General features: G+C 53.8%; 7 protein-coding genes across 7 annotated transcripts; 3 read left to right on the top strand and 4 right to left on the bottom strand.

Moving 5' to 3' along the window:
- Positions 1–32: 32 nt before the first annotated feature.
- AB675_5590 (uncharacterized protein) lies at positions 33–3,731 on the top strand (the record flags this gene model as incomplete). Its single annotated transcript, XM_018145814.1, has 3 exons — positions 33–110; positions 169–1,416; positions 1,464–3,731. 3 exons carry the CDS (start codon positions 33–35, stop codon positions 3,729–3,731), a joined length of 3,594 nt encoding a protein of 1,197 aa, XP_018001795.1.
- A 587-nt stretch (positions 3,732–4,318) lies between these two features.
- Positions 4,319–5,993, top strand: AB675_5589 (Lactose permease; the record flags this gene model as incomplete). Its single annotated transcript, XM_018145812.1, has 2 exons — positions 4,319–4,420; positions 4,470–5,993. The coding sequence occupies 2 exons, from the start codon at positions 4,319–4,321 to the stop codon at positions 5,991–5,993; spliced, it is 1,626 nt and encodes a 541-aa protein (XP_018001993.1).
- A 173-nt stretch (positions 5,994–6,166) lies between these two features.
- On the bottom strand, positions 6,167–7,165 carry AB675_5588 (uncharacterized protein; the record flags this gene model as incomplete). Its single annotated transcript, XM_018145811.1, has 1 exon — positions 6,167–7,165. One exon carries the CDS (start codon positions 7,163–7,165, stop codon positions 6,167–6,169), a length of 999 nt encoding a protein of 332 aa, XP_018001890.1.
- A 1,395-nt stretch (positions 7,166–8,560) lies between these two features.
- Positions 8,561–9,715, top strand: AB675_5587 (1-aminocyclopropane-1-carboxylate oxidase; the record flags this gene model as incomplete). Its single annotated transcript, XM_018145810.1, has 2 exons — positions 8,561–8,731; positions 8,780–9,715. The coding sequence occupies 2 exons, from the start codon at positions 8,561–8,563 to the stop codon at positions 9,713–9,715; spliced, it is 1,107 nt and encodes a 368-aa protein (XP_018002151.1).
- An 8,363-nt stretch (positions 9,716–18,078) lies between these two features.
- On the bottom strand, positions 18,079–19,868 carry AB675_5586 (putative beta-glucosidase C; the record flags this gene model as incomplete). Its single annotated transcript, XM_018145809.1, has 2 exons — positions 18,079–19,324; positions 19,381–19,868. The coding sequence occupies 2 exons, from the start codon at positions 19,866–19,868 to the stop codon at positions 18,079–18,081; spliced, it is 1,734 nt and encodes a 577-aa protein (XP_018001991.1).
- Positions 19,869–20,727: 859 nt separating this feature from the next.
- On the bottom strand, positions 20,728–22,898 carry AB675_5585 (putative oxido; the record flags this gene model as incomplete). The annotated part of the gene is made up of 3 exons (XM_018145808.1): positions 20,728–20,939; positions 20,986–21,679; positions 22,512–22,898. 3 exons carry the CDS (start codon positions 22,896–22,898, stop codon positions 20,728–20,730), a joined length of 1,293 nt encoding a protein of 430 aa, XP_018001837.1.
- Positions 22,899–23,440: 542 nt separating this feature from the next.
- Positions 23,441–25,185, bottom strand: AB675_5584 (uncharacterized protein; the record flags this gene model as incomplete). The annotated part of the gene is made up of 4 exons (XM_018145807.1): positions 23,441–23,779; positions 23,823–24,425; positions 24,471–25,082; positions 25,126–25,185. 4 exons carry the CDS (start codon positions 25,183–25,185, stop codon positions 23,441–23,443), a joined length of 1,614 nt encoding a protein of 537 aa, XP_018002099.1.
- Between the last annotated feature and the right edge of the window lie 1,065 nt (positions 25,186–26,250).

The following is a 26,250-nucleotide window of genomic DNA, read 5'->3' as shown; positions in this document are numbered from 1 at the left end:
TATCTCACACACGGCGTAGGGATGGAGGAGAGATGGAGCGCATCGGTACAGACAGTATTTCTACCGATGAAGTCGCCCGAATGAAGCGACAATTACTGCATGGTCCAAAGGTAAGGATTTCCCATGCAGCCGGAATCTCAACCCGACGCTAATTGCGCAATCGACCAGCCGTCAGAGCAGGGGTCCATCAGATCTCCGACCGCGTTTCGACGCGATCTTTTGAAGCCTGAGGCAGCTCGAGCAGAGCAGTCCGAGTCTCTGCCCTCGACAGTCCCGGAAAGCCTCGATGTCGCTCGCGTGCCTCAGCCGCTGGCAAGGATGAGCGCGCCCGAGGTGGCGGCCGACGCCACGCAGGAGATCTCGCAGGAGGGCATCCACGCCATCACTCGCAGTCGCAGTAAAGTTGAGACGCAAGCAACGTGGCAGGCAGGCGATACTGGTGCAGTCGACTTCTCGAGTTGGAACCCCGCTGGTGATTCGGAGCCGGTGGCGTATTCACCCACGCAACGCACGCAACGACATACGCAATTTCCTGAGTCGCAGAGATTTCTGCAGACCCCAGCTACGGCGGGACGGAAGAGACCACACGATGGTTCGAGTGCGAGCGTGGCTAAGCGGCCACAGCTAAGGTCGAAGAGCCAGGACACACCGGTGGGCATGGGAATATCGCAGGCATTCGAGGCGACACAAGCGCAAACCTCGCCGCTCGATCAGGTTGAGCCGCGGTCAGATCGTCCTTCACCAGAAATTAACGTCGAGCATCGTCCTGTGGGATCTTCGCCTCTGCAGAGGCTGCCTTCGTCGTCCGTCCGCCCGCGATCTGCCGACCCCGCGCCAAGGTATGTCTCGATGAGGCATTCTCAGGCATTCCGAGCTCAGAAACAGCAGGAGGAGTTGGCGGCGGAGGACAGTGATTCAGACTCGGGTGAGAGCTTTCTGAATGGTTCGAAAAAGAAGCGGAGGCGAAGTGCTGGAAATACACCGCCCGCGGCTGATGTTGAGGGATGGTTACGATCGACACAAGCAAGTCCGATTGCCTCGCCGCCGATTCAGGCTGAGGAGGACCTTATTGAGGACCGCGATAGCGAAGCGGAGACCGAGCAAGAGGACGATGAGGCTGTTGTGCAACGATTCAGCCAGCGTATGGCTCTCGAGCCCGAAGACAAGGAGAATTACGTCGCCACGCTAGTCCCACAGACTACAATGCGACCTGTGCGCCCGTTAGATGAGGTTGCAGAAGTTGTGCAGGCAAGTCCTTCGCTGCGTCAGCATCGCCCTCCTACCGCTCCGAACAGTAGCGGCTCGGTCGCGGTTGAAAACTCGCAGCCTTCACAACCCGTGCCGATCAGCCAGCGGCCAGTCAAGTCAAGCTCGATCAGTGTCCTGACTTTGTTCCGCAGTCTCAGACGGGCAGTGGTCAGAACGGGTCGGGCCATACTCGTCGAATACCTGACTCGTCCAAGCCACCAGTCCCCTCGCCACCGGATAGCCAGAATGGGGAGGCTGATGACAAGCAGGGCGAAGAAGACCGTCGGTCGCTCGATGGCAATCAAGTCGAAGATCAGCCAGAAATCGAGGAGGAAGCAGTCGAAGCTGTTATAACGGAAGCCGATCAACATGCGTCGAAGCCAAGCACGATAGCGGAGACTGACTCTGCTCGAAGAAAAGCACAGCTGTCGGATACGAATGCGTCGAAACAACCTGCAAGTACCACACCTTTTGAAACTGCTCCCACTGGTCTAGAGCCTCCTGCGACGGACACTCGAACACCCAGAACAAAACGGAAACGAATCGATGAGACCGAGGAGCTTACGACGCCATCTCGGACTGGAATGACTCAATCCCAAGAATTCAATGCTGCAGAAGCATTACTGGGCTCACAAATGCAGATACCCTCAGATGACTCACCGCTTCGGCCACGGAAGCGCTACCGAGGCACTGGACCGAGTTTGGAAATACCAGAGACTGTGTCAACATCCGTCAAACCCATGATGCCAAGTTCAGATTCGAATGCTGACGATGGCGACGAGCTGCTCAAGTCGCAGCCAGCCGTACAGCCTCGTCGGATTGCGCCACAGACTCTGCAGCGAGATGGAACGTGGGATGTCCAGGTCACCCCATCACCGCAAGCACCGGTCCGGCCAGTGAGTGTTCAGAAACCTGAGGTCGTTACCGAGAAGAGATCGACGAGACCGAGGAAATTGACGGAAAAGGCTAAGGCGAATGCTGCACAAGTGGTCGCCCGAAAGATGCATGCGACTGGTAGAGAAGTGTCAGTCGAGCGTGAAGCAGCCCCTCCTACACCACAGCAAACACCAAAGTCGAGTTCAGTCGTACCGCAGCGAGAGCAAAGCGTGGAAAGCACCTCAACACCAGCCACCTACAGAACCGCTCCTGCCGGCGAGATCGTGGCGCCAAACGCCGTCTTTGCCTGCTTCAACGGGAAGTCGCGGGCCTACTTTCCAGCTCGATGTCTTGGCAAGAGCAATGACGGACAGAAGTTCACGGTCCAGTGGCCAGAATTTGACCCCGACGATGTGGACATCTACGGTGTGCGTCGCCTGGAGCTGCGGATCGGTGATCAGGTCAAGGTCAATATGGAAGGTGTCCAGAAGGTCACATACGTAGTGCGCGGGCTCAAAGGCCAGGTCTCCGATTCTGATGTGATGACCGACCAGTATGGCTATTCTAGCGTTGTCATTGCGCCAAAGCAGCGGAAGAGCTTGCCCGCAGGCGTCTCGACCGACAGCGTCCGCGAAGTGCCCATAGCCAACATCTACCTCGACAGCAATATGTGGAACCAAATGAAGGACCGAGACTTTCACTACACGACCACCGGAATCACGACGCCCGCAGGAGAACTGTCCTCGACACCCACCTCGCCAGCCTCAAGACAGCGTCGGCAAAACCTCGCAGTCGACATCCCCATTGCTGCCACAGCGCCCAAAACGGAAGGCCTCCTCGCTGGCCTCGTCTTCGCGATCTCCTACGATGATGAGGTCCGCAGAAAGGAGCTGATACAGATGCTAAAGACGAACGGGGCAGGTATCGTCAATGACTCCTTCTCCGAACTCTTTGAGCCGGACTCCACGACCTTGCGCGCGAGCTTCGCTGGCGCTGGCTTCACCGCACTCCTAGCGGACAAGCACTCCCGCAAGCCGAAATATTTACAAGCCCTCGCCCTCGGATTTCCCTGTCTGAGCGGAAGATGGATTGAGGCGTGCCTTGCCCAGGGTAAGCTGCTCGACTGGCGGAAATGGCTGCTACCGGCGGGCGAGTGTGAACAGCTCGAAGGCGCGGTTCGGTCGAGACTCTTGCCGCCGATGGCTGTTGGTGAGGCTGAGCTGGAGGATATCCTGGCTCAGCGTGACCAGGTCCTGGCAGGCAAGAAAGTTATGGTGATTATGGGCAAAGGCTCGAAGATGCGAAACTACCTGTTCTTCATGCACGCTATGGGCGCTGTCAGTGTGGAGACAATAGTTGATGCCAAAGCGGCCAAGGAGTGCTTGGATGGTGGGCAAGCTGCAGACATCGTGTATGTTGAGGAGGAGAAGCTAGAGGCGGCCGAGGTCGTCCTGAAAAGTAGTTCCGAGGCCACTGTTGTCAGTAGTGGGAACAGGCGTGGGAGAAAGAGCAAGGCTGCTGCAGCAGCGGTGGCCGCACCTTCGTGGAAGCTACTGGGCACTGAGAGTCTGGTGCAGAGTCTGGTGCTGGGAGAGTTGGTCAGTTGAGCCGCACCTAGATACATCTATGCTGTACAGTGCTTCCAATCAACCTATCTGGACGTCCATCTACGAGTCCGAATCCGGCAACCGTCGACGTGCATCAAGAACTCGCAGGCCCACGTCGCATGGGCTTTCCGCTGTTCCCGTCATGATAGGGGACTTTTCGCCAAGCCACCTCGGATGGCAATGTCACGCTAACCACACTGGGAGAAATACGCACCATCAAAGCTAGACGCTATCTTTATGATCGAGCACTTTGGATCTTCTGATAGAGTTCCACTTACGGAGCCCATGAGCTACAGAATGATACAAAGACACACCGATAGGCTCGGAGGACCTTTCAGACCTTATCTGCCATGTGGCTACATCTCTTCTCGGCGCTTCTGGTGATGGGGCAAAGATGGGGATGCAGTGCTTCTGCTATCAACGAAGGTCGGTTCTGAGTAGCTGCGTCTCGAATATGAACACTATCTGGGGTATAATATGTTCATATGTGCTGGATGCTCCTCTGACCGACCAGTCCGCCCTACGACAATCTTCTAGACTCACATTCACCTGTTACTCAGTAGCCAACAACCTTAGCCCCAGTCACAATGAGCAGCTCGTACGAGGCCAATCATGTCTCGAAACTGGTCCCTCGCTCCGAGACCGCCTTGACGGTGCTGATCGTCGGTACATGCTTCATCGACTCAGTGGTATGGCCGCAACATTCGAGCGATTTGGGCAGGACTAACCCACGCGCAGATGACCGGCTTCGATAGCTCTCTCATGGGCGGCTTGAACGTCATGGACAGCTATCAATCTTACTTCACACTGAACACCTCAACATATGCATTGAATACTGCCATCTCCTACGTTGGTGGCTGTATCGGATCATTGTTCGCCGGTCAGCTCACTGATCTCAGAGGCCGACGGGAAGCTCTGTTCATTGCGGGTACAATCTGCACTGTCGGAGCAGTCATCCAAGCTGCGGCAGTCCACATTGCTATGTTCATCACCGGTCGCTTCATCATCGGACTTGGCATGGCAATCGCGGCAGTCGCCTGTCCAACTTACGTTGCTGAGTGCGCCAAACCGTCGCACCGTGCATTTGCCATGGGCTTGTACTACTCATGTTGGGGCGTTGGTACACTCCTTGCCAACGCAGTATGTGTCGGAGTAAGTCTCCCATTCGCCTCTCAAGGCTATAGCTTATCGTGCGCAGTCCGAAGGTTGGGCCTCATCATGGGCTTGGCGACTACCCAGCCTGTTACAGATCGTGTTCAGCATCGCGGCCATGATCGTCGTCCCTTTCCTTCCCGAGTCGCTAGATGGTTGATCAGCCGCGATCGTCATGAAGAGGCTCTTCAGGTCATCGCTATGGTCAACAGCAAAGGCAATCGCGAAGATCCGATCACTGTTGTCCAGTACAGAGAAATCTCCGACACCCTTGCTTGGGAGAAGTCCGAAGGCAAACAGATGACCTTTTGGCAGGCCTGGAAACATGCCGTCAATCGGAAACGAATCTCGATTGCAGCAAGCTACTCAGTCATTGTGATGCTCTGCGGAAACAATACCATCACCTATTACTTCGGAGTGATGATGTCCCAAGCCGGAGTTACCAATGTTCGCACGCAATTGATCATCAACATCATCCTTACCATATGGAGCTTGACGATCAGCGTTGTGGCCTCCTGGTACAGCGACTGCTTCCCACGGAAAATGATGTGCGGTGTCGGACTCAGCGGCGTTGCCATCTTCCTTTTCATACTAGGCGCTCTCACTGCTGTTTACGGTAACTCCGACAACACGTCTGGCATTTATGCTACACTGGCGATGATTTTCCTGGTCAGAGGCTGCTACTCCTTTGGCGTGAATCCTCTTACGGTGCTCTATCCGACCGAAATCTTGTCTTACCAGATTCGAGCAACCGGTATGGGCTTCTACACGCTTACGACCAAGATCTGTGGTCTCATCTCGACGATGGGTGCTCCATTTGCGCTAAGGAACATTGGCTGGAAGACATACATGATTTTCGGCTCCGCTGATATCATAATCGTTGGGATGGTGTGGTATTGGTGGGTTGAGACACGAGGTCTGACGCTGGAAGAGGTTGATGCGAAGTTCTATGGTGTCAAGCACTCTGATGTCCCAGATTTGAAGGACGTGAAGAGTGGAGCCAAAGATGCTCCATTCCTCGATTCCGTGAGTGTCAATGGAGAAGATCGGAACGCGGGCAATGAGCCAGCTGAGAAGATTCAGGTGGCACCTGCCAAACAGATGGCATAGGTGACAGCAGCTCCTGTTGTGCCGGCCTCGGCTATGGTGTTGCCATCTCAATGACATACAGTCACATTATCTACACAAATAGCACTCTCTTGACACGCGTCGTCACTCATATCCCCTTACTCAGACACATACTGATTGCCACCAGTAACTCTCCAGTTGAGTCCAAGGTTTGGTTAGCCTGGCTTCCCGCGGATCCGAGCAGTCATTGCACCAACAATATCGTCTCTTGTTCTGCTAGGAGTTCGCTTTGCCAGAGCCTTGTTTTTCTTCAGTATCCATTGTACGACCACTTCATCTTCGGCTTCCACAGCAAGCACGCATAGAAAGGTCTCTACCTTCTGATAGAGCTTCGATGAGCTTGAGATAGATTCGACTAGTGCTGTGAGCGTATAGACAGTCTCGGAAACCCGGCGAGACGACCATGGATCTGCATAGATCCTTCGTTGTATGAGGAGATGAGCACACCAGTACCAACAACGGGCCAATATCTCATAGTCGGATTGTGCGTCCTGTTCTTGAACCTTTTCATGTATACCTGTCGTTGATCCGTATAAGCGCAGATCGTTCTCAGCGATGAAGGCAACACGTAGAATATCCGAGGTGTCTTCCTTGCCTAGATCGGCTACCAGGTGACATATACGCGACAGAATACATATCACAGGATGCGGACAGCCCGTCATCTCGCGGAACGACGGGTCTCGAGAGTCCAGCATTGCTTCAGGCTGCAGGGCCCAGTGCCCACTCGGTAGAAGGGGTCGATGATTCTGCAACATGGCGCTCCAGACGTCGAGCAGGATAAATCGTTGAAGTAGGAACGAAGACATGAAATCGTCACCCTTGAAGGATGAGATTCCGAGTTCCTGGATCAAATGACTGGCTGCGTCTAGATGATACTGCACTGGCCCCCATCCTAGGAAGTACGAGTTGGTGACCTGCATTAGAACAGCACCCAGTGTGTCCAATCCGACGTCGAGGGCTTTTGGACTCGTCCCAGACAGGTCAGATGTGCGCGAGCTTGGTTGGTGTGCAAGACCAATCGCCTTCTGGAGGGCTTGCAGCGCAGTTCGATGCTGCTTTGCGACATCATCGGCCTGGAGAAGTCCTTCGAGATACATCCACTCGCCAGCATTCGATATGATGGTGAGCAATAGAAGAGGCGAGCTCAAAGCCATGCGCGAAAACCTCCAGTATGGATTTTGTTCACCTTGGCAGGCTGTTAGAAAGACGCATGGCTTTTCAAACCCTAGTGATCTGTCAGTACTGGCTGGAATGGCGGTAGGGAGGTGTCTAACAGTATGCTAAAGCAGTCTCTTGCTTGATAGTCTTTGGAATGACTGCTGGCAGGATCTCCGAGTAGACTGAGGCGAAGATGCCATGCAATAAGCGAGGATTCGCGGTGTGCTGCAGCGTGGTGCTTGCGGTGATTGGCAGTTCTGCTGCAGGAGCAGACAATCGCAGTGAATCACCTTGTGATCCATCCCGGCTAGGTTTCTGATTCTGTCGACCTTTCACCGGAGTTCCAGAGAACGATTTTCGCTTAGAGCGAGGGTGTGCATTGCGGAAGCGACTGCTATAGTCACAATCTGCGTCCAGAGACTCGCATCGGCTGCAAGCCGGCGTTTTGCCATCGCATTTGCGCCGTCGATGCCGACATCTCAAGCAGACTTCAGTGATTGTCAGTAGTGATTCGCATGACAGAAATCGAACATAGTGCCGGGTCACTGACCTCCACGCTGTCGCGTGGTCATTAGAACAGCCCAAGGGCGAGGGCAAAGGGCCACGGAACCTCAGCCTCGGCGCCGTGCTGTGAGGATGGCTTAGGTATAGCGAGAGATCAATTGGTTGCCTGACTCAGCCTTGCCAAGCCACGCAGGACTTCGATTGAAGGTCAGTCGCATCTACCCTTGATGATCCGTAGGCGACACACATATCGTTCACGATTCGGAACAAGCCTGTCTTGGTGCTCTCTTTCCTCCTTCGGATGATGAAACGATGAGAGCGATCATTTGCCCTGGAAGATACGCGTGCGGTCGATCACCTCCAATTCCACTAGTCTGGCCAGCGCCGTGGGAAAACTCGGAGAAGCGCGAAGTCTGTACCCCCACTGATTCAGAGGTGCTTATTTGCCGTGTTCTGGCCTAGCGTGCGCTGCTTGCCTACACGAAAGATGCGGCATACTACTAACCATCGCCGTTCGTGTGGAGAAGACTCCACGGCGTGTCCATGGTAGTACATATTCTGGACTCGATATGCCTGCACTATCTTAATCTGAACTACACACCTCTGGGTCCACAACACCCCAGCGTAGGTGAGTGTGTGTCCACGCATCTATGTATGTGCCCACTGTCCACTGTTGGTCCTTGACCTCGACCCCGGGTTGACAGAGCGACCCACGAACGAGCGCCAATTGACTGTTCGTTTGCTCCGTGACTACATGGTAAGAGACCCTAAGGTCTATCTTTCGCCGACCGCCAGCTTATCGCCATTTCCCTCCTCCTTGATACACCAATACATACCGGGCCATAACACATTAAGTACACCAGACGCAAAGAGCATCAAAGCCCATCATGGCGAAGCCTGAAATTCCTGTCATCTCTTTCGAGCCATTCTTGACCGGACAGGCAGCAGTACGTCAAGAGGTTGCTCAGCAAGTCTATGCTGCCTTTCGTGACATTGGGTTTCTGTACCTGAAGGACACAGGCATCAGCCAGGCAAGAATCAATGAGATCTTCACTCTCGTGCGTCTCCTCACACCTCGTTCACGTCTTCACTAACGCCCGACACAGGCTAAAGACTTCTTCGACCTTCCCCTGGATTTCAAACAACGCTATGCGCTTCGAGACCCCACTGAGAACCAAGGCTACAGTGCTCAGGGCAAGGATATCGGGTTCGACCACAAGGGCAAGGCTATGAAGAAGGATTACAAAGAAGCATACGAGCATCGACGTTACAAGAACGAATTGTGTCCGACGCCCGAAGAGCTTGCCGCATACAACCCAGGAATCCGCGACTTTGAGGCTGTCCTTGATAGTTTCTACCAAGAAGCCTTCAAGCTGTCGGAAGAGGTTCTGGCGTGCCTTGCACTCGCACTGGAACTTCCTGGCGGCGAAGGATACTTCAAGCCCATCACTGGCGACAGTGACCCTCAGCTCCGAATCCTGCATTATCCCCCGGTGCCTGCATCTGTCATCGCAGCTTCTGCGGCAAAAGATGGAGCTGGCAAAGACGGAAGAATTCGGCCTCATTGCGACTACAGTCTCTGCACGCTGCTTTTTCAAGATTCTATTGGCGGTCTGGAGATTGACCCTTTTCACACGGGCAAATTCATTCCAGCAACTCCAAAAGATGGCACTATTCTGATCAACATCGGGGATCTGTTGCATAGACTGCTCAACGGCCGCGTTAAGAGCACTATGCACCGGGTCGTGGCTCCGGAAGCGTTCACTCCCGAGGATGGATCCGAGGCGATGTTGCCATCGCGATACTCGATTCCGTTCTTTGTGCATCCGGTCCCTGAGGCTCAGATCGATCCGATACTGCTGGACCCAGCCGAGGAGAAGGTCTACAAGGAGGTCAATGCCGGTGATTGGAGGTCATGGCGCACGGCTCGGAACTATATGATGACTGAGAAGGAGGAGTACTTCTTGGGGAAGCTGGGCATCGCTCATGAGCTGCACCGCAACGTTGCAGCACTCGGTGGTGTTACTGCGGGCGGATACTAGGGCTGTCACATGTGCTGAGTGGATCTCGAGACTGAGGGCAGTAGCTGCAGAACCTGTATTAGGGACTGAAGGGCGACTCGAAAATGTTGCTTTGTGCTGTTGCTATGTTAATTGCTGGGCCGTCCTTTCATTTGCCAATGATCGAGATCACTGAAAGATGCCGTTGGTTCACCTTTGGGTGCAGTAGCCGAAGGTATTGGATGATGCTTTTGAGGTAGGGAAGGCACGATACTGGACGCGTGCCTTCCACGGGCAACAACACCAGGCACGCGTGCCTTCCGCGCGAAGGAACGAATTGTAACTACCGTTCCACTTGCAGAATTTTCCTCCCCGTCTCTTCCTCCATCACATCTTTCGACTTTGATGCTGCGCAGTCTTCGAGCCATGCCGCCACCGCCCCTGCTTGCGCTCCCTCCCGTTCGGAAATCGAGCAAGAAATACCATACCTGCGTCACGCACATGACAGTGCATTGCAGCAGAGCCAGATCCACAAGCAATGCCCATCTGCACCGACGTCTGCACAGCCAGCGTTCTCAAACCTCGCAGAACTACTTGACCCGACGGAAGCCTCTGCTCCCAGTGCAAGTTGTCCGTTGCACGCACCCGGTGACGGTTTCTGTGTCCCTGACATTTTGTGTGCCTCATAGCACCGTGGCTGTATGGCATGAAGTCTTCATTGCTCGACATTTGTTGCTTATGCACTGAGCTTGACGACAACCGCTGCGTTCTGACTGTTTGCTGGCAGTAGGTCGGATTGTACAGCACGACAACAGCGTTTCAGCTACAGTCTGCTCGGCCACTGACGTCCTCGACGTCTAGGCCTGTACCAGAAGCCACTGACAAGTGCCAGGAAGCGTCGCTGGTGCAGTCAGTCTCGTCGCTCAATCATGGCATTGTGTACAGTAAGTCTTCCTTACCCTAGCCAGCTAGCTAGTCATCCAGCAGCACAAGAAGAACACATCTGGTTGATTGATACACAAAATTCTGCACAAGAATGATATAAACACCCTCACCAAGGTTGCCGGCATTCGCATTCGCACACGCAAATGGTTGACGAACTGTTTCTAGATCAGCAGTGTCCCGTGTATGCAGCGCTTCCATCTTGTGCTCCTCGCGACAACGAAATGAACTTCCCGTCGCGCAGGTGGATGCTTGTTATGATATAGAAACCATTAGACTGTGATGGTTGTGAAGCGACAGACGTCCAGACGGATTGAACATGGTGAAATGTTGCGCCAGGAGGAAGACAACGCTCTCTCTTGCAACGAGCTATGTAGTGCGACTTCTTCGGGCGCAGCTCGCCGTCAGATCTTATCGCTTGGTCGGCACAAGCCTCTTCAGTCTTAGGACGACAGTGATAGCACGATCAAGTGTTTGTTGACGCGTGATCAAAGTGCTGTAACCCAGTGATATCCGCCAGCTGGCCTGCAGTCCTCCGCTACAGCTACGGCCTTCTTGACGCTTTCCTCGCGGTCAGAAGGTTCGCGGCCAATTCGATAATTCCCGGCGACCTTTATGAGATTTATGACCCAGTGGATTCTTCACTTTCTTACATCCCTGGCCGCATCTTCAGGCTGTTCTGCGCCACAAGAAGTTGCTGGTTTGGTGAACGCATGATGGTGAAGTTAAGGCAGAGACGTCTGTGTCTGATATGGGATGCTGCTGAGAAGTGCAGCACGACAAAAGCGAGCTGTGCAGTCCTGCGAGCGTACTTGTATACCTTGCATATATTTACAGAAAGGGACATCCAGGGACTTTTGCGAGGACATTCTTAGACGACGCTCTCTTGCTATGGACGTGCCCTTGAACCCCGAGCGATGATCGGAGAGCGGGCAAGTGACCGCCGCCGCTGTCTTTTCCGGGATCTTAAGGGAATCTCATCTCCATTTGCGGAAGAAGCGACTAACAGATTGTTGATGCAGTACTATCGTTTGGAGACCGCTCTCTTTGACATGATCTGTGTTCCGCGCATTCTCGCCCAGCGAACACAATGGTGTTTCTCTCTTGACATTGTCGCATGGTGCAGGGCTTCCTCGAACATTTACCAGTCCGGGAGCAAACTGCGCGCCAATTCATTCGACAACCGTCGCACTCACCTGAGAATTCCAGCTAGTCGACCTCGCGACCAGGTCCATTGCGCTCGTTGGGAACGACCGCGTATTCGTCAAAGAGCGCTTCAGTAGAGCGTAGAACGATATTTGGAGATCGAATTCAGTCTCAGAGTTTCTCATTCGGACCCAAGTTGGGCAAGCTCAGCGCGCTAGAGTTTCATAAAGCGTTCAATGACCCCTCCCGAATCATCTGACTCCCTAACTTGGGCCTGAGCTTGAGTCTGAAAATCAGCGACAGTCTCTCCAGGTGTTCAAAGACATTTGCCTTGCCTACCATCACACATTTTCACACAGATAGGTCTCTCGACTTCGCGGCTCGACGCTGAACTGAGCGCCGACGGAAGTTCTTGCGGACGTATAGGCTGGGACTTTGATGCGCAAGCCTTTGCTGGTAAGACACTGAGCCCGCAGACGAAATTAAGGTTGGGGACAACTCAGGGCTAGGCTTCTCGACAGCCATAGCTTGTTCCTGACTAGCCAAGTATGCGCTCCACAACCACAGGACGTACAGTGTCATTTACAGCTTTAACTCGTATGAAATTTCTTGTACGCGACTTTCGCGCGCGGTACGAACACAATGCGCTACCTACAACCAGGTTTTTGCGCGACCTCAGTTCAACTCGCCGCATACACGAAGTTTCGCTAGCAAACACCAGCAATAAGCTCTCCTTCATCTACACTTCAATCGGACTCTCAACTCCCTCAGGTACGCGACAAGACAGGTGGCATGCTGATGTGCTATTAATTTTGCATGCGGTAGTGTATCACGCACCGTCTATTCTGGCCACTACATCCTATGGTACACGACTGTTTGCAGAGAGATTGCACGGCCCTTGCAGTCTTCCCCGAGTTGTTTGCTTTCAACTATGATTTCATCATCTCCATGGCGGCACATTTCGATCAACAAAAGCTGCAGCACATACTTCAACATCTTTGTGCCCACAACATCTGGTAAATGAACAACAGGTTGCTCTTCCGCCAACCCACTCGCTTGTTTTCGACTTTCTGCAGCGTCGAGCGTGTCTGCGGTGGTCTTCCTCTTGTGTTCTTGCAGGCATCGCGAAAGACGCGTTGCAAAGGCCCAGAAGTCGCTACTACGGCCCGCACCTGGTCAGAGACGGCCACACGATGCTCGATCAACAATTGCTCGACACGACCACACTTTCAGACAAGCGCTCCGGTATTCTCCGGTGTTCAAACCGACGATCACGGCTCCCATACGCTTGCCGTCGCAAGATTCTGACCGTGGCTCACGCAGTAATTGTCAACGCATTGGTCCGAGTCGGCCGGTCGGCGCTCGTGGCTTGAGTGTGCTCACGGCGACCGAAACAAGGTGCAGTGTAGTTGATCATTCCACTAAGCACGAGGTCTGCAAGTGAACCGCCTTCGGAAGAACAGACTCATCAAACGCTCGAATGAATCTATTGAGCACAACTGGAATCAACAAAAGATGTACCAAGGCGATCACCAGCGTTGAGACGGAGGACGTGCTTCTGCCCGCTTCTGAGTCTATGCCAGCGCTTTCATTGCCACGCTACATACACGGCTAAAGACAGCTTGATGGCATTTCACAAGACACTACATGCGCTGGTTGCAACTTGAGAGTTTTGCCCAGCGCTCGATGATGAGGAAGAGCAGCTTGATGGCATTTCGAGAGATCTACGTGCAAGCTGACGCACGAGCACCATACAGTGTTGGCTCCGGGGCAATCTGGCGCTCACAAAGCCCCTCGTCGAAACCTCTCGCGCGCTATGTCGGTTGACAGCTCGAAGTCACAGCATTTTCCGCCTCAGTTAGAGGATTGCGCGTTCGGTCACGGAACAGACTACTATGTAGAGATCATCACAAGATGCTCGTCCCAGCATACGGACGCCTATGCCGTGTTGGCTCCAACGATGTCTCTCCCATAAATCATACACTATGGGAGCGCGCGCGCAGAGCATGTCCATGATGCGGATCATCGCGACCGTGCGTTCCCCGGCGAGCCAGCTTGGACGTCGTCTTTCATCCCATGGTTTGGCGCACTTCCTAGAGTCAGTGAGCCACACAGCTCGCCGTTGAGACGGTCTAGTAGATCAGCCTCGGCCAGTCGGGGTCGCAATCGAACTACTACCTAGTGTCCTGATTACTTGATCAAGCTCTGATACATGCAAGAAGACCTCCCCTTGTTGATATACGAAAACTACTCATCGAAGGTCGGCAACAATCAAGAGAAAACTAGTGGACTCATTGAAGGCCGGAGCGGAATCTGGCGCATGCATCTGTTCCTGCGTTTGCCAGCACGATCAGCCTTCGCCGTGTCCTCGCAGTCGAACACGGCCGCAATCAGCCGCCGACTCGCGCACACGACGAAAATGACGGCTCTCGTCTGGATCATCGCACAACTGAGGTTTATGTCGGCTCAAAGGCAGGCTCACAACTACGTGTCGTTTGGATCCTTGCCGTTCCACGCCGCGCGAAACGACTATCGTATTTCGAGATGGTTTTGTGCAGTTCCAGCACCAAACACCACGCTACGGACATTTTCTGGAGTCGCTCGATCGCTTCCAGCGACGTTGTGCTGGTCTCAAGCAGCCGTCAGTGACCCCAAGCTGTGTTTCGGACGTCACGGAAGGTCTTGTCGGATTACGGCAGTGCACCCACCGGATATTTGAGCTGCGAGTGTAGGATCAAGCCATTCAGGGAGTCGCCAGATCGTTTCATCAAATCGGAACCACTGCCAAAATAAAATGTCTTGCAGCGTGCAGCGCAACTTTTCGGGCCCTACACGCGTCGCAGCGAGCTTTGGCAATTCGAAAAAATTGGGATTTTCAGCAGATGCCAGATGTGCGAAAAACGCCTAGAGACTCTCTGCATACCACGCTAGAAAAGTCTCCAGCAGTGGGGATCCCCCAGCTCAGGACTAAAGTTGAGGACAGCTCAGGTTTAGGGCCCAAAGCTAATGCTTCTTGTTCCTGACTAGCAAGCAGTACGTCCAAACCTAGGATACATACAGCGTCATTAGTTTCATAGCTTCGCAATACCCATCGTCAAAACAGGATGCACCGATGCTCGACGAGCAATCCTGCAGCCGATCGGCACTTATGCGTACAGCGCAATAGCTGCTCCGACTTGAATATTCGGTCCTTCATGGTGACCACATCGATTGATGCACTTGGAATACACCGCCTGTCACAACACGTCTAGCGACCGTGAGCGTTACGCGGCGGTCCTCACTGCCAGCTGCGCGCCCCATCGCTGAAGCCAAGCACCTCACGCTACATTGTATCAGCTGCGCCAAAATGCAGTGGGCTGGGCTACACAAGTCCTCGGCACATCTTCGAAGGAACACGCCCGATGCTATGGCCGCGGATAGGTCTCGAGAGGCCTATGCTCTGCTGAGCGGCTGGACTTACAGCCTGATCGCGTGTTAGTGTCACAACAGCTCCAGACACTGCGTCGCCATGACCGTTCCCTGGCGACACGGCCGCTGTCGCTTCGATTGACAGCGACTCACTTCATCAGTACCTTGATTTGCTGTTCGACCCAAACGTCTGGCCGAAAACTTGGATCTGCTCGCTTTGCGACTCTGGGAGATAGCGGCGTGAGGTTACGGACCAGCATGAGCAGGATCTCAGACACCTAACTACTCCCGAGCTGATGTTACACAGAGGAGTCGACTCTGTATGGTGGTGTCTGACGATCAGACTGAAGTCAGCCACAAAATAACGCAGACTCTCTCACATCGCACCGCGTAGTACGTGGCATGTTGCGAGGCTCAGCACGACGACAGACGCACTGTGATTAGCGTCTGCATGGCCTCAGTGGTTTCCGCAGGCTTGAAGTCAATCTTGTATCGAGGCTAAAGTGGCAACTTTGCTTCCCCCGAGACAGTGCAGCGACAAAATTGTGGCGAGCTCCGCGTGCAAGCTTTATACAAGCGGCTGTGACCTCATACCAACGGAGAATGTTGGACGGCTCGCCCAGCTTTGCAGACAAATCAACGAAGGTTGTCATCTCGTACTAATGTGCCCATTCCACTTGTTGGATCTGTTGCCTTCGGTAGAGGTCTCGGACAAGGGCAAGCACGGACAGAGCGAGAGACGACGAATGTCTCGAGACGAACCCGCGGTGGTATAGAGCGATCTCGAGGACAGACTCTGCACTTCTGCGTCGGGTACAGAGTCCTTCCTAGCCATCTTAAGGCAGACTGTTTCGAAGGCCTTGAAACTTAGTGGATCAAAAATGCTGATTGGCAGGCGTCAAGGACCAGCTCGATATGGGACGCTGTTTAGCCTAGCCTGACGACAGGATCGCTGCAGTCGACGTCTTTACCGCATCAAGAATTAGGATTTGATCGCAGCAACAAAATTGCTGAGTTCAGCAACCCGTCCACCAGCGCCACGGGCAGCCGAACATTTTACTGCGAGTTGAACAGTGCGGAGCTCGGAGCTGGGGTGAACGGCGGCGGAGTGGTGGCTTCTTGGGGCCGAACGAAAGATGTAGTGGAGCGACGCCGGATGACATTTAGAGTCGTTCGAATATAAAAGCAGAGTCAAGCTCCAAAATTAGGACTATCTACCTACTCGCTGAATCGGAGACCATGCGCTCGTGGGCTTCAGACCATTGGTATCCAAGACATGCTGCTCTCGGTAGCAGCTTCCCTTGCTTGACCTGTCGACGTCCGCATTGCTTATAGATCGCTTCACTGCAATTGCCTTCCCGAATCATCACCGCAGTCCCCGATTCAAGCCCCATTTCTACTGTTCAACCCTTCACGGACGAGAGGACGATGACGCGGGAATCGAGAATGTCATGTAGAAGCGGGAGCGAATATCAGAGAGAAGTCTTCGGCGAGGAAGGCGAATGCCAACTTTTGAACAGGTTGTGCATGATGTTGCAACGCTTGTTTGCACGAGTTTACCTTTTCGCGAAGAGGCTTGCCACCGTAGAGCGTTGTAATTGTCCGTTGCTGACCCTCGCAGCGCGATATGTAGAACTAACATGGGGATAGCAGACCAGTTGACAGCTCTGGACAATTCACACGCCGGATGACGCAACATCGGCCGCATCACGGCTGGCCATCGCATGTCTCACCACTTTGGACATCTGGAGCACGCCCATCGGTCAAGGTCTGGTCCCTTTCGACCGAGCAGACACGCTGCGTCAAGGCTGTGATCGCTTTGCACTACTATGACCATCCGTCAGCACCAGATTGGTCCCCTTACTGGTCCATCACTGCTCGGGACTCATCGGACACCTCTCCGCTTCCGCTATGTCGCTTCGCCGGACATGTTCGCTCGAGGAAGCTGCAGTTGTCGATAGTTTGGCCGTACTTCGGTCTCTTAGTCTGCTGGTGTAGCACCTGTTCGAGAACAGTACCGCGACCCACCGTGCTCAACCCGAGAATCGCTCCGAGCCGTCTCTAGCATAGGCTATCGCCGCTGTGGACTCTGCTCAGCACGAGACCCGTGCCTGGCGAGATAAGGTACGCCCTCACGATTGCATCGGCGCACTGTCGTCGCCAATCTCTCGCTCATCCTTCACATAAGTCTCCCTGCCATAGCGCGTACTTCAATGCTACCTTGTCGGGCGTCCCGAAACAGTGCGTTGATGAAAAGTCTGCCCCACAAGATTATTGCTTGGAAATCCGGGGAAGCAGGAAACGGAGCAAAGATCGCGCGGGAGGAGCAGTCTCTAATGCTCGTCCTGGATGCGCAAATCCTACGGGAGTGTTGGGAGCCGGGGACCAGTGCAAAGAAGGGTTGTTCTGGTTGGCGTCCTGACATCTGCTCGCCATGATAAGTGCGCCTGGTGACTCCATTACGCTGCTGTACACTGTAGCGCTCGCAGCGTCATTGCGTCCACAGCAGTCGGCCATGCATTGCTAGGAGATGAGCACCAAGAAGGCTGACCTAGTGTCATCATGGACTCTGCCGGATTCCAGTCATGGATCTCGCAGCCATGACAGCGACTGTGGTCGACGTTCTCGTGCACGATTTGACGTTGAGCTGCGGCCAAGCGCAGTGATCAGAGGATGGATGTCGCATATAGTCAGGCAAGCACGTGCAAGAGAGCCTTCGACTTCAGCGGCACACACAGTATTTTTCATGAAACAAAAGTGTGCTTGCATGACAGTGAAGGGATCCATCGCCAGGGCGTCTGTTACTTGCCGGCAGTCCCCCAAGCAGCGATATTCGAGCTCGATAGCAAGAACTACCGCAGACTGGTCGTCCGCGACATCCTTCGCTCGCCGCTAGATCGCTCCTCGCACTATTCATACCTCAACCCATGGCCGAACCTGAAGACAGGATCCTTCGTATCGAACGGTACATCCTCACGCGAGGCCTCCACTGCAGCGTTCGACCTCGGAAGGTCAAAAGGCAGCTTGCCCTCTGGACCGTAGCCGTTCACGTTGAAGATAACATCAAGAAGCGCCTCTGGGCCACTTCCGAAGTTGGCCAGCAACGCTGCTGCATGTTCGGCAATTTCTGGTATCGCTGCAGGTCTCTCGAGACGAATATCCACAATGGTTGGCACTGTAGCATAGATCTTTGCCTGCCGGCCTTTCTCCTCCTCAGAGAACTCAAGCGTTCCTGTATGGTAGTTCTTCTCGAAGCCGCCAGGACGTGGAACGTAGGGCGTCTGCAAACGCAAGATAGCGAATTCAGCCTCCTCCGGAGTTTTCACCACCGTTAGTCCCCGACTCTCGAGGTAGGTCGCGTTGATGCCCTCAAGGTACCACTTCCCCTCGACCTTCAATGGAAGGATAGTATTCGTCAGCAGCGTATACGCCCTCCTCTGTGCATCATTGCCAGCCTGAACAAATTCTGGCTTCCCAACAGTACCGTTTGCTTTTGTCACATCTACGAAGGGCGAGTCGAAAAGACCCAGCTCAAACTTCTCCCGTAGCAGCTTCCGTACTGACACATCAAGCCGCTCCTCAGACACTGCACCGTCTTTCACAAGGTCCACAATCAGCTCAGGCCTTGTCTCGCCCCCGAATTGATCGACACCGCTCTGAAGGATCCTCAGAGCACGTTCCTTCTCACTGAGGTACTCGACACCCCAAGCTCGAGCCGGCATATCCTGGCCAGCAATCTCTGTGTCGGTAATGAGGCCCCAGTCAGAACAAACGACTCCTTTGAAGCCCAATTCGTGCTGCAGTAGATCCGTCACAATCCCCTTGTTGAACGAGAAGCCGACTTCTTCATATTTTGTGCCGATAGGACGTGAGTAGTACGGCATCATTTGTCGCGCCCCGGCCGCAATCGCCGCCTTGAATGGAATCAAATGGTGATCGAAATTGTTGCCGGGATACGTTTGATTCTTGCCGTACACGAAATGTGAGTCTTCGCCATTCTCCATTGGTCCAGCACCCGGAAAGTGCTTCGTGACAGTCGACACAGAGTCTGGGCCGAAGTTCTCGCCATGAAAACCTTTCAGATAGGCAACAACAAGTTCAGAAGTCAAAGCAGCGTCCTCACCCATCGTGTTGGCGATACGAGACCACCTGGCTCTGTCGACAGGTCGATCTGCGGATGAAGAGCAACACGGAGACCGACAGCCAGATACTCTTGACGAGCGATGTCTGCGAACTTCTCGACCAGGCTGGCGTCTCTCAGTGCGGCTAGTCCAAGGGATTCGGGCCACTGAGAAAAGCTTGTTGCCGCGAAGCCAGTGCCGATATTCTCGGTGAACGCATGGCGAGGGTCTGTCGAGATAGTGACTGGGATGCCGAGACGTGTTGAGAGAGCAACCTTTTGAACGCTGTTGATGAAATTTGCAGTCTCGGCTGGATTGCTAATGCCGCCCAGTAGATTGAAGTGCGTTAGTAGTTGCTCTTTGAGCATAAATTCAGTGCTGTTCCGCGTTTCCGAGGTCACATTGAGCGGCGCCTGGGGCAGCATGGAATGGAACAGTTGTCCAGCCTTCTCCTCCACGGTCATCTGAGCAAGTAGGTCCTCCACCCGCTCTGACACAGACAGGGAGGCATCACGATAGCTCTTCGATGCCTGGGCCAATGTCAGCAACGCTGCCGCGACAATACTCATTCGCTTCATGTTGGGCGGTTGGCAGCAAGACCTCGCTTTCTCAAGAAACCATTGACTATATAGCGCATCATCGGCAACATGCCGACTGAGTCCGGCAAATACTCAGGCAAATGCCAAGCAAAGACATCAGCAACATCTCCGCAATCCGCTCTGCACTCACCAACATCGTTCGGTTCCCTCAGGTCACGGGCAGCATTTAGCGCCGCAGGCCGTCACGTTTCGAGGCAAGCGCGACTGCCAGGGCAACGTCTCTTGCGGATCGTCGTTGAGAGCGCCAGGACTGGAACACCTGTAGCTACGCAGTCGACGGAGAGATGTCGTCAAAATGTAGGTAGCTCCAAGCGAAGGCGGGGTTGCCAAGGTCGGGCCCACATTGATCGTCGAAATTTCTGCGTCCCCGAGTCAAGATTCGAGGAGCACCTTCTCACGGTGCCATGGCGGAGAAATTTTTGTGATGTCCACAGAGATTCTGTGTGGTAGCTCCGGCATCCGATCCTGGCGGATGCTGAACCTCTAGAAGCTGTCAACACTCTTGGAGCTGGATCTTGCGTCGTTCTCATCAACACGCCCCCGCGGAGGGCTTCGATAGTCTCGCGCGCAATTTTCGGTGCCACTGTGTCTCGAACTCCTGATCATGGGACCGCATGTCACAGCCATTGATCTCACTGCCCTATTGTCCTCACCGATATGTCTGAATCCGCTTGCTGTTCGCGGAAGCTGTGTCGGCCCACTTCATTCTGGTTCTCATGGGTTCGATCTTGGCGTCTACAGGATTAGCTTCGGCTTGACTTCTGCATTTGATAACATCAGTCTCCACGGTCCGCTGCTCACTCTGTGGACCGAGGCCAGTCAAGCATCGTGCACTGCTTCAGATCCGCACACTTCGCTCTTCGTGCGAGCTCTGGATCGCCGCCTCGATGATCCGCAGCACATCTCGCGCTTCTTCCGCACTGACCGGGACAGGCGCTTTCCCGGCTAGAGCCTCTGCGAATTGCCGATAGTAGGCCACGTATGTAGGAGCTTCGACTGTAGGATAGACTTCGCGCTGGGGCTTGCCATCGATAAGCGTCGTCAATGTGCCTGCAAAGGTCAATATTGGCCATCTGTCCGCCAACAAGAGACCTACCATAGTGTTCCTCCGGGTCCAGCCCATAGCCCTTGTCCGCAGGTCTCATCCCGTCCCGTAGTTGACCTTCTTGTACGTCGAGATGGAACTTCTTGAAGCTCCCTTTCGTTCCCTTCACCCAAAACCTCAGCTGCTTCGTCTCGCAGCTTACCACACCTGCTTTCGCAGTAGCCAGCATGCCAGGATAGTGCAACAGCACCGTACATGAATCCGGTGCACCACCCTTCACCCCTCTCCTCTGGTTGCCCACAAATCCAGTGACTTTCTCCGGCAGCCCGAAGGAGTGGTAGATCTGATCGATCAGGTGACTTCCCAAATCATACAGCGCACCGTTACCTGGCTTGTCCTCAAGCTTCCACGAATCTGCCGGAGGATCGGGTCGATGGCGGTCGAAGTGCGTCTCAAACTCGGCTATATCGCCTAGCAGGCCCTCCTTCATCACTTTCGCGACCGTGCAATAATCCGAATCCCATCGCCGGTTCTGGAAGACACTCAATTGCTTTCCTGTCCGCTTCACGACCTCCACCAGCTGCGAAGCTTCGGCGGAGGTCGGGACGAATGGCTTCTCAACGATCACGTGCTTGCCGGCTTCCAGAGCTGCTTTGGCGAAGGCAAAGTGGGTCTCTGGAATACTCGAGATGACAATGACGTCGACCTCGGCATCAGCAGTTGCGTCTTCGAATGCAGGTAGATTCTTGCAGATGGAAAGTCTTTCGAAGCATCGTTTCCCGGCTTGGGCGTACGCTGAACGATACCGTGGAGCCGGAAGGCATCAACGGCCTGAATGAATGGTATGTGAAAGATTTTGGCACTCAATCCGTAGCCGACGACGGCAACACTGTAGGAGCCTGTCATAACAGAGCGTCCGTCGTGCAAAACCCTTCACAGCAATGTCGCGGCACTCGGATGGTCTGTGATGAGCTGTCCTAGAGCGTCAGCAAGCGCACAAGCCTGGAGAAGTGTTGGAAGAGAAAACCGCCCCGAATGTTAACAAGTGTATGGTATTTTCATGCAGGAGGTTGACTAAGGGATTTGAAGTTGAAGTTGTTGGGCGGCTGAGTTACCATATCTGGAAGTCCACCAAACTTTTCACTGCGCCTAACGGATGTCTAGGGAGATTTGTACAGATGGTCTTCGTCTTCAACGCTTCTGCCGCATGCTGCACATGACGCCGCAGAGCAATCATCCGGGAACCTATACTAGGTCAAGACCAGCCTTCGTTACGGTCCCAAACCGCCCGGCACAAAGATACTTTGCCTCGGCGCCATGGTCATCGCTTGGTCTGCAAGCTTGCCGGTGCTATCAAGTCTCCAGTCCGCCTCAAGTGAATAGACAGTCGTCCTGACTGATTTTGGCAACACTGGTCAAGTTCGTGCCCAGTCTACCTGCCACATCCAGCCATTCGTCAACCTGCTCCTCTGGAGGGTTCTGGACTCTAGACAGCAGGAACAGCGTTGAGAAGTTTGATGCCTGCACAATTGCCCATCGCGGCTCGTACGCCTGGATAATATAATTCGGTCCAGTACATTCGGTTGGTGGAGGCGCAGGAGGGAATTGGACTCTGAACACGCCGGCTTCTCCATAGGCTGAATCTGCTGCACTGGCGATGCTCGAATCGTGACATCCTGCTCCCCAGCCTGACATCCGTTCAACACATTGACCGTGCCGTTCTCGTTGAGACTGTACTCTGCGTAGATGCATGTGCAGCCAGCAGTCTCGCCAAATGACGAACCGGCGACTTGGTACCATCGACCGAGGTAAAAATCCAGTGAGAAATCATCGACGGGCTTTGGGTAGAAGCACTCGCCGTCCCAAGTCGACTCTGTGACGTTGAGAGATTGCGAGGTAGTTTGTCTGGGTGACGGCACTGCTGAAGCCGTTGCGATAAGCGCTAGGAATGCTTTCGTATACATTTTGCCGGTATACCTTCTTGCTTGCTCTGAAGCACTCCAGCACGGCGGTTCTCATGCATTATATAGCCTCACCAGCACCTGTAGAATTTCTGCTACAGTCAAACCGAGCGACACTCGACCAACACCCAGCCAAGACATCGTCTGATCCATGACTTCTCTTGAAGATCGGACTCCGTGCGGTCTGAGCACACCGCTGCAGATGCTGAAGCATACTGCTTCGTAATGAGAATGGCGGCTTGAGCTTGGGTTTCCCGAGTAGTGGGAGCAGAACAGCGTTGCCACAATTGAGCAGGCACAAAATCGCTTGGCTAGCGTCAGTCAACACGAGAACATAGCCGTTCCTGGAATTTAAGCTTGCGCCGGGAAAACAGTTTTCGATAGACTTTTCGGTCTCCTCCACCAAGCGCACAGGCACAATGACCGATGCCTCGGTTGACACCTTCAGAAGGCGTTGGTGCTCCAGCTGCGGTCGTATAGTCTTCGCTGAGATGCTGCACTCGCCTTCAAGGAGAGGTCCTGTGAGTATTGTACTCAGAAAACTGTCAGGACGCCACGTCGACCTTCGCAAAGGTCTCTGACAAACCCGGAACCTCGGCTGCCTTCCGGCGAATGGCATAGTTTGCAGGATCGATCGAGAACAGCGGCGTCTCGCACCATTCATCGTTACTGCCCAAGTGACAGCAGAACTTCGTCCCGAAGTGCTCGCCAAGAAACCTCAACGATGCTTTTACCATCTTTCGATGTCTATCATCACCAATGATGACTGAATTGGATTGCCACAACAGCTTCATCAGGATGATTGGCGCAAAGACTGGAGGCTTCAAATCCATGGGTGACTTGATTGTACTCGTGCCGATTTGGATTGGCGACAAGCCAAGGTGCTGCCAGCGTCAGGCGAGTCTGCGACCGGGGCGGACGACTTACATGATACACAGACCGACATGATCGATCTAGCAGCCCCAGGATCGCCTCCTTTGCCTGTACTAGCATCGAGTACAGCGGCTCTCTCTTATCGATCTCATCGTTCGCAATATCATGTACTGTACAGCCCAGCATTCGTGCTCCCACGCTCAAGATGAAAGCCTGAAGGAAGTATCTGTAGATCATCAAGGTAGACTGGTGGAAGAGCACCCATTGATCGCGATAGATACATATCCTCTCACCAGCCGCCCACGCCATGATGGTCCTCAGGTCATCATCCTCTGGGATCGCTGTCGGTTTATGATCGACGTATATCGGTTGCCAATCTGGTGGGAGAAACTCATGCCAGTGAGACAGCGCCTGGTCCACTCTCCGACATCGTGCGATGAGATCAAACCCTTGTAGCATGTCTGTATCGGCGTAAGGCTCGTCCATAAAGTGTTCGAAATCCCAACGTATGCCTGGCACTGGGGTCAACAATCTCTGCAGCGTGAAGGCTGGATTGTTGTGGAACTCCTCGGGTATGTCCGACCAGGACAGCAAGTTGGGATTTTCATCATTGACGATGTCGACGAAGCGCTCCGGTCGAGTCGAATGTCGTAGCAGCTACCACCGTTAGCTCAAGCACTAATGTAACGATTACATCCGCACCATCTGCGATCGTATACAGAGCAAGATTTGTATCGACTGCTTATCCTTTCCCATCTCCCGACCCATCGAGCGAGCAATAGCCTCCGACGCCCAACTATGCATAGCCCACCAGGCGAGCTTTGGTCCAGTTTCCATTGTAGCACCAGCAAGGACCAGTAGAAGGATGCAGATCAAGATGTCATGCGACTCATAATTGGCCTTCGTATCACTAGCCAGGGATGTAATAGCCTTGCCATAGCGCAGATGGGAAGACTCTCTCAAGTCCTTGTTCTTTGGATCACGTGCGGCCATCATGGCCGTGTTGAGAGCTTCCTTGGCATGCGACAGAGAAGAACCTGGCTCGGCTCGGAGAGCGTAGACGATAGCGACCGTAGGGATGCCACAAAGCGCAGCGTCCGAATGGATTGACGTATCCAGGACCGCATCAGTGAATCGCCGAATGTAGCGAGTCTGATCACTGTTCTGATGTCGGACTTTGTTGCGCCATCTCGGAACACTACCTGCTGCTGCTCTACCTTCGTCCCGAAAAGCCAGTGCTTGTTCATCGCGATATCCGAGGCACTCCCTCTTCGATTTGGCGCACCGATTACAGGTTGGCTTAGCTTCATCACACTGGGGATGTCAGTTCTGGAGCCTTCGGATTTGCGGCACTTACTTTGACCCTCCTCTTCAGGCAGGTTATACATCCTTTCGAGAAGCCGCCGTAGAAGACCATGATTGCTATTGTCGGTGTCCTTCACCAGCTCTCAGACGACGGGGGTGCCATTAAGTACTATCAAGCTTCAGCTTGTTCAGCCTCAGCGCGTTGCGCATCGTGCTCATCCCCTGCAATAGTGCCGCGGCAGCTGCGTCAAATGATTGGTACGGGCACAAATTGATAGGCTGCGCCAAGGTTCCAAGACGGACTGGTGACGGCCTAAATCATAGCTGGTCGCTGGAGGTCTGCATTTCCAAACAGCTCAAGGGGCTCAAGGGGCATGTCCATCACCGCGGAGAAGCATAGATCCGCACTCGTCTGGTGGAAGGTAGCTTACCAAGTCGAGCTGGTCGCGTTCGAACTGTAAGAAGACATCAAGCGCTAATTTCTAAGCGAATCGATCTACTGTTTACGGCTCCGTACTTTTGAACTGTCATTGCGTAGATCTATACAGCTCTTGGGGAGGAACGTGCTAATTCGTCAGAATTGGAAATGCCTTCGGAGACAAGGAGCGGCGTTATAAGATGCGCAGAAATGCGTAACGTGCCTGCGCCACGTTGAAGCTACAAAGTCCTCAGGAGCTGTCCCACTGCACAAATGGCGGAGCATACCTAGGCGATGAGATCATCTTCGAAAGATGCTTGGTGAAATTAGGTAAGCTATGCGATGGGAGATCTCCAAGCGGCTGCCGCCTATCTAGTAGTCCGATTCGTATAGCCATTTTGGAGATATAACGATTACAGCTGAGCTGACTTGAGTCGTATGCCCTCACTTGTGTAATAGCTGAAGGTCTAGCAGACTCGTTGGTGCATGTGCGAAGCTTGTCGAGAATTTGCAATTGATCGCGTCGGCTGGCTAGCGATGCCAGCGAGGGGCGTTGGTGCAACGGTTCGAATGACTTAGCTGCGGTGTGGACGAATTTCGCGGTATTTGCTGCAGATGAAACACTGATCAGGTTTCCAGCTCCAGCTTCATCCTCATGAATCTATTTCAGGTAGATTTGGACAGCTTGAGGAGCGATACTTCAGGTACGGTCGCTCCTTGTGTCGCCGGATGATAGGCCAAGGCCCGAAACCACACCCA

The sequence above is a fragment of the Cyphellophora attinorum genome (assembly GCF_001299255.1).
Source record: "Cyphellophora attinorum strain CBS 131958 chromosome Unknown Contig8, whole genome shotgun sequence".
NCBI classification, from domain to species: Eukaryota; Fungi; Ascomycota; class Eurotiomycetes; order Chaetothyriales; family Cyphellophoraceae; genus Cyphellophora; species Cyphellophora attinorum.
Note: the sequence above shows the minus strand (reverse complement) of the source record. Positions and strands in the feature narration are given on the sequence as shown.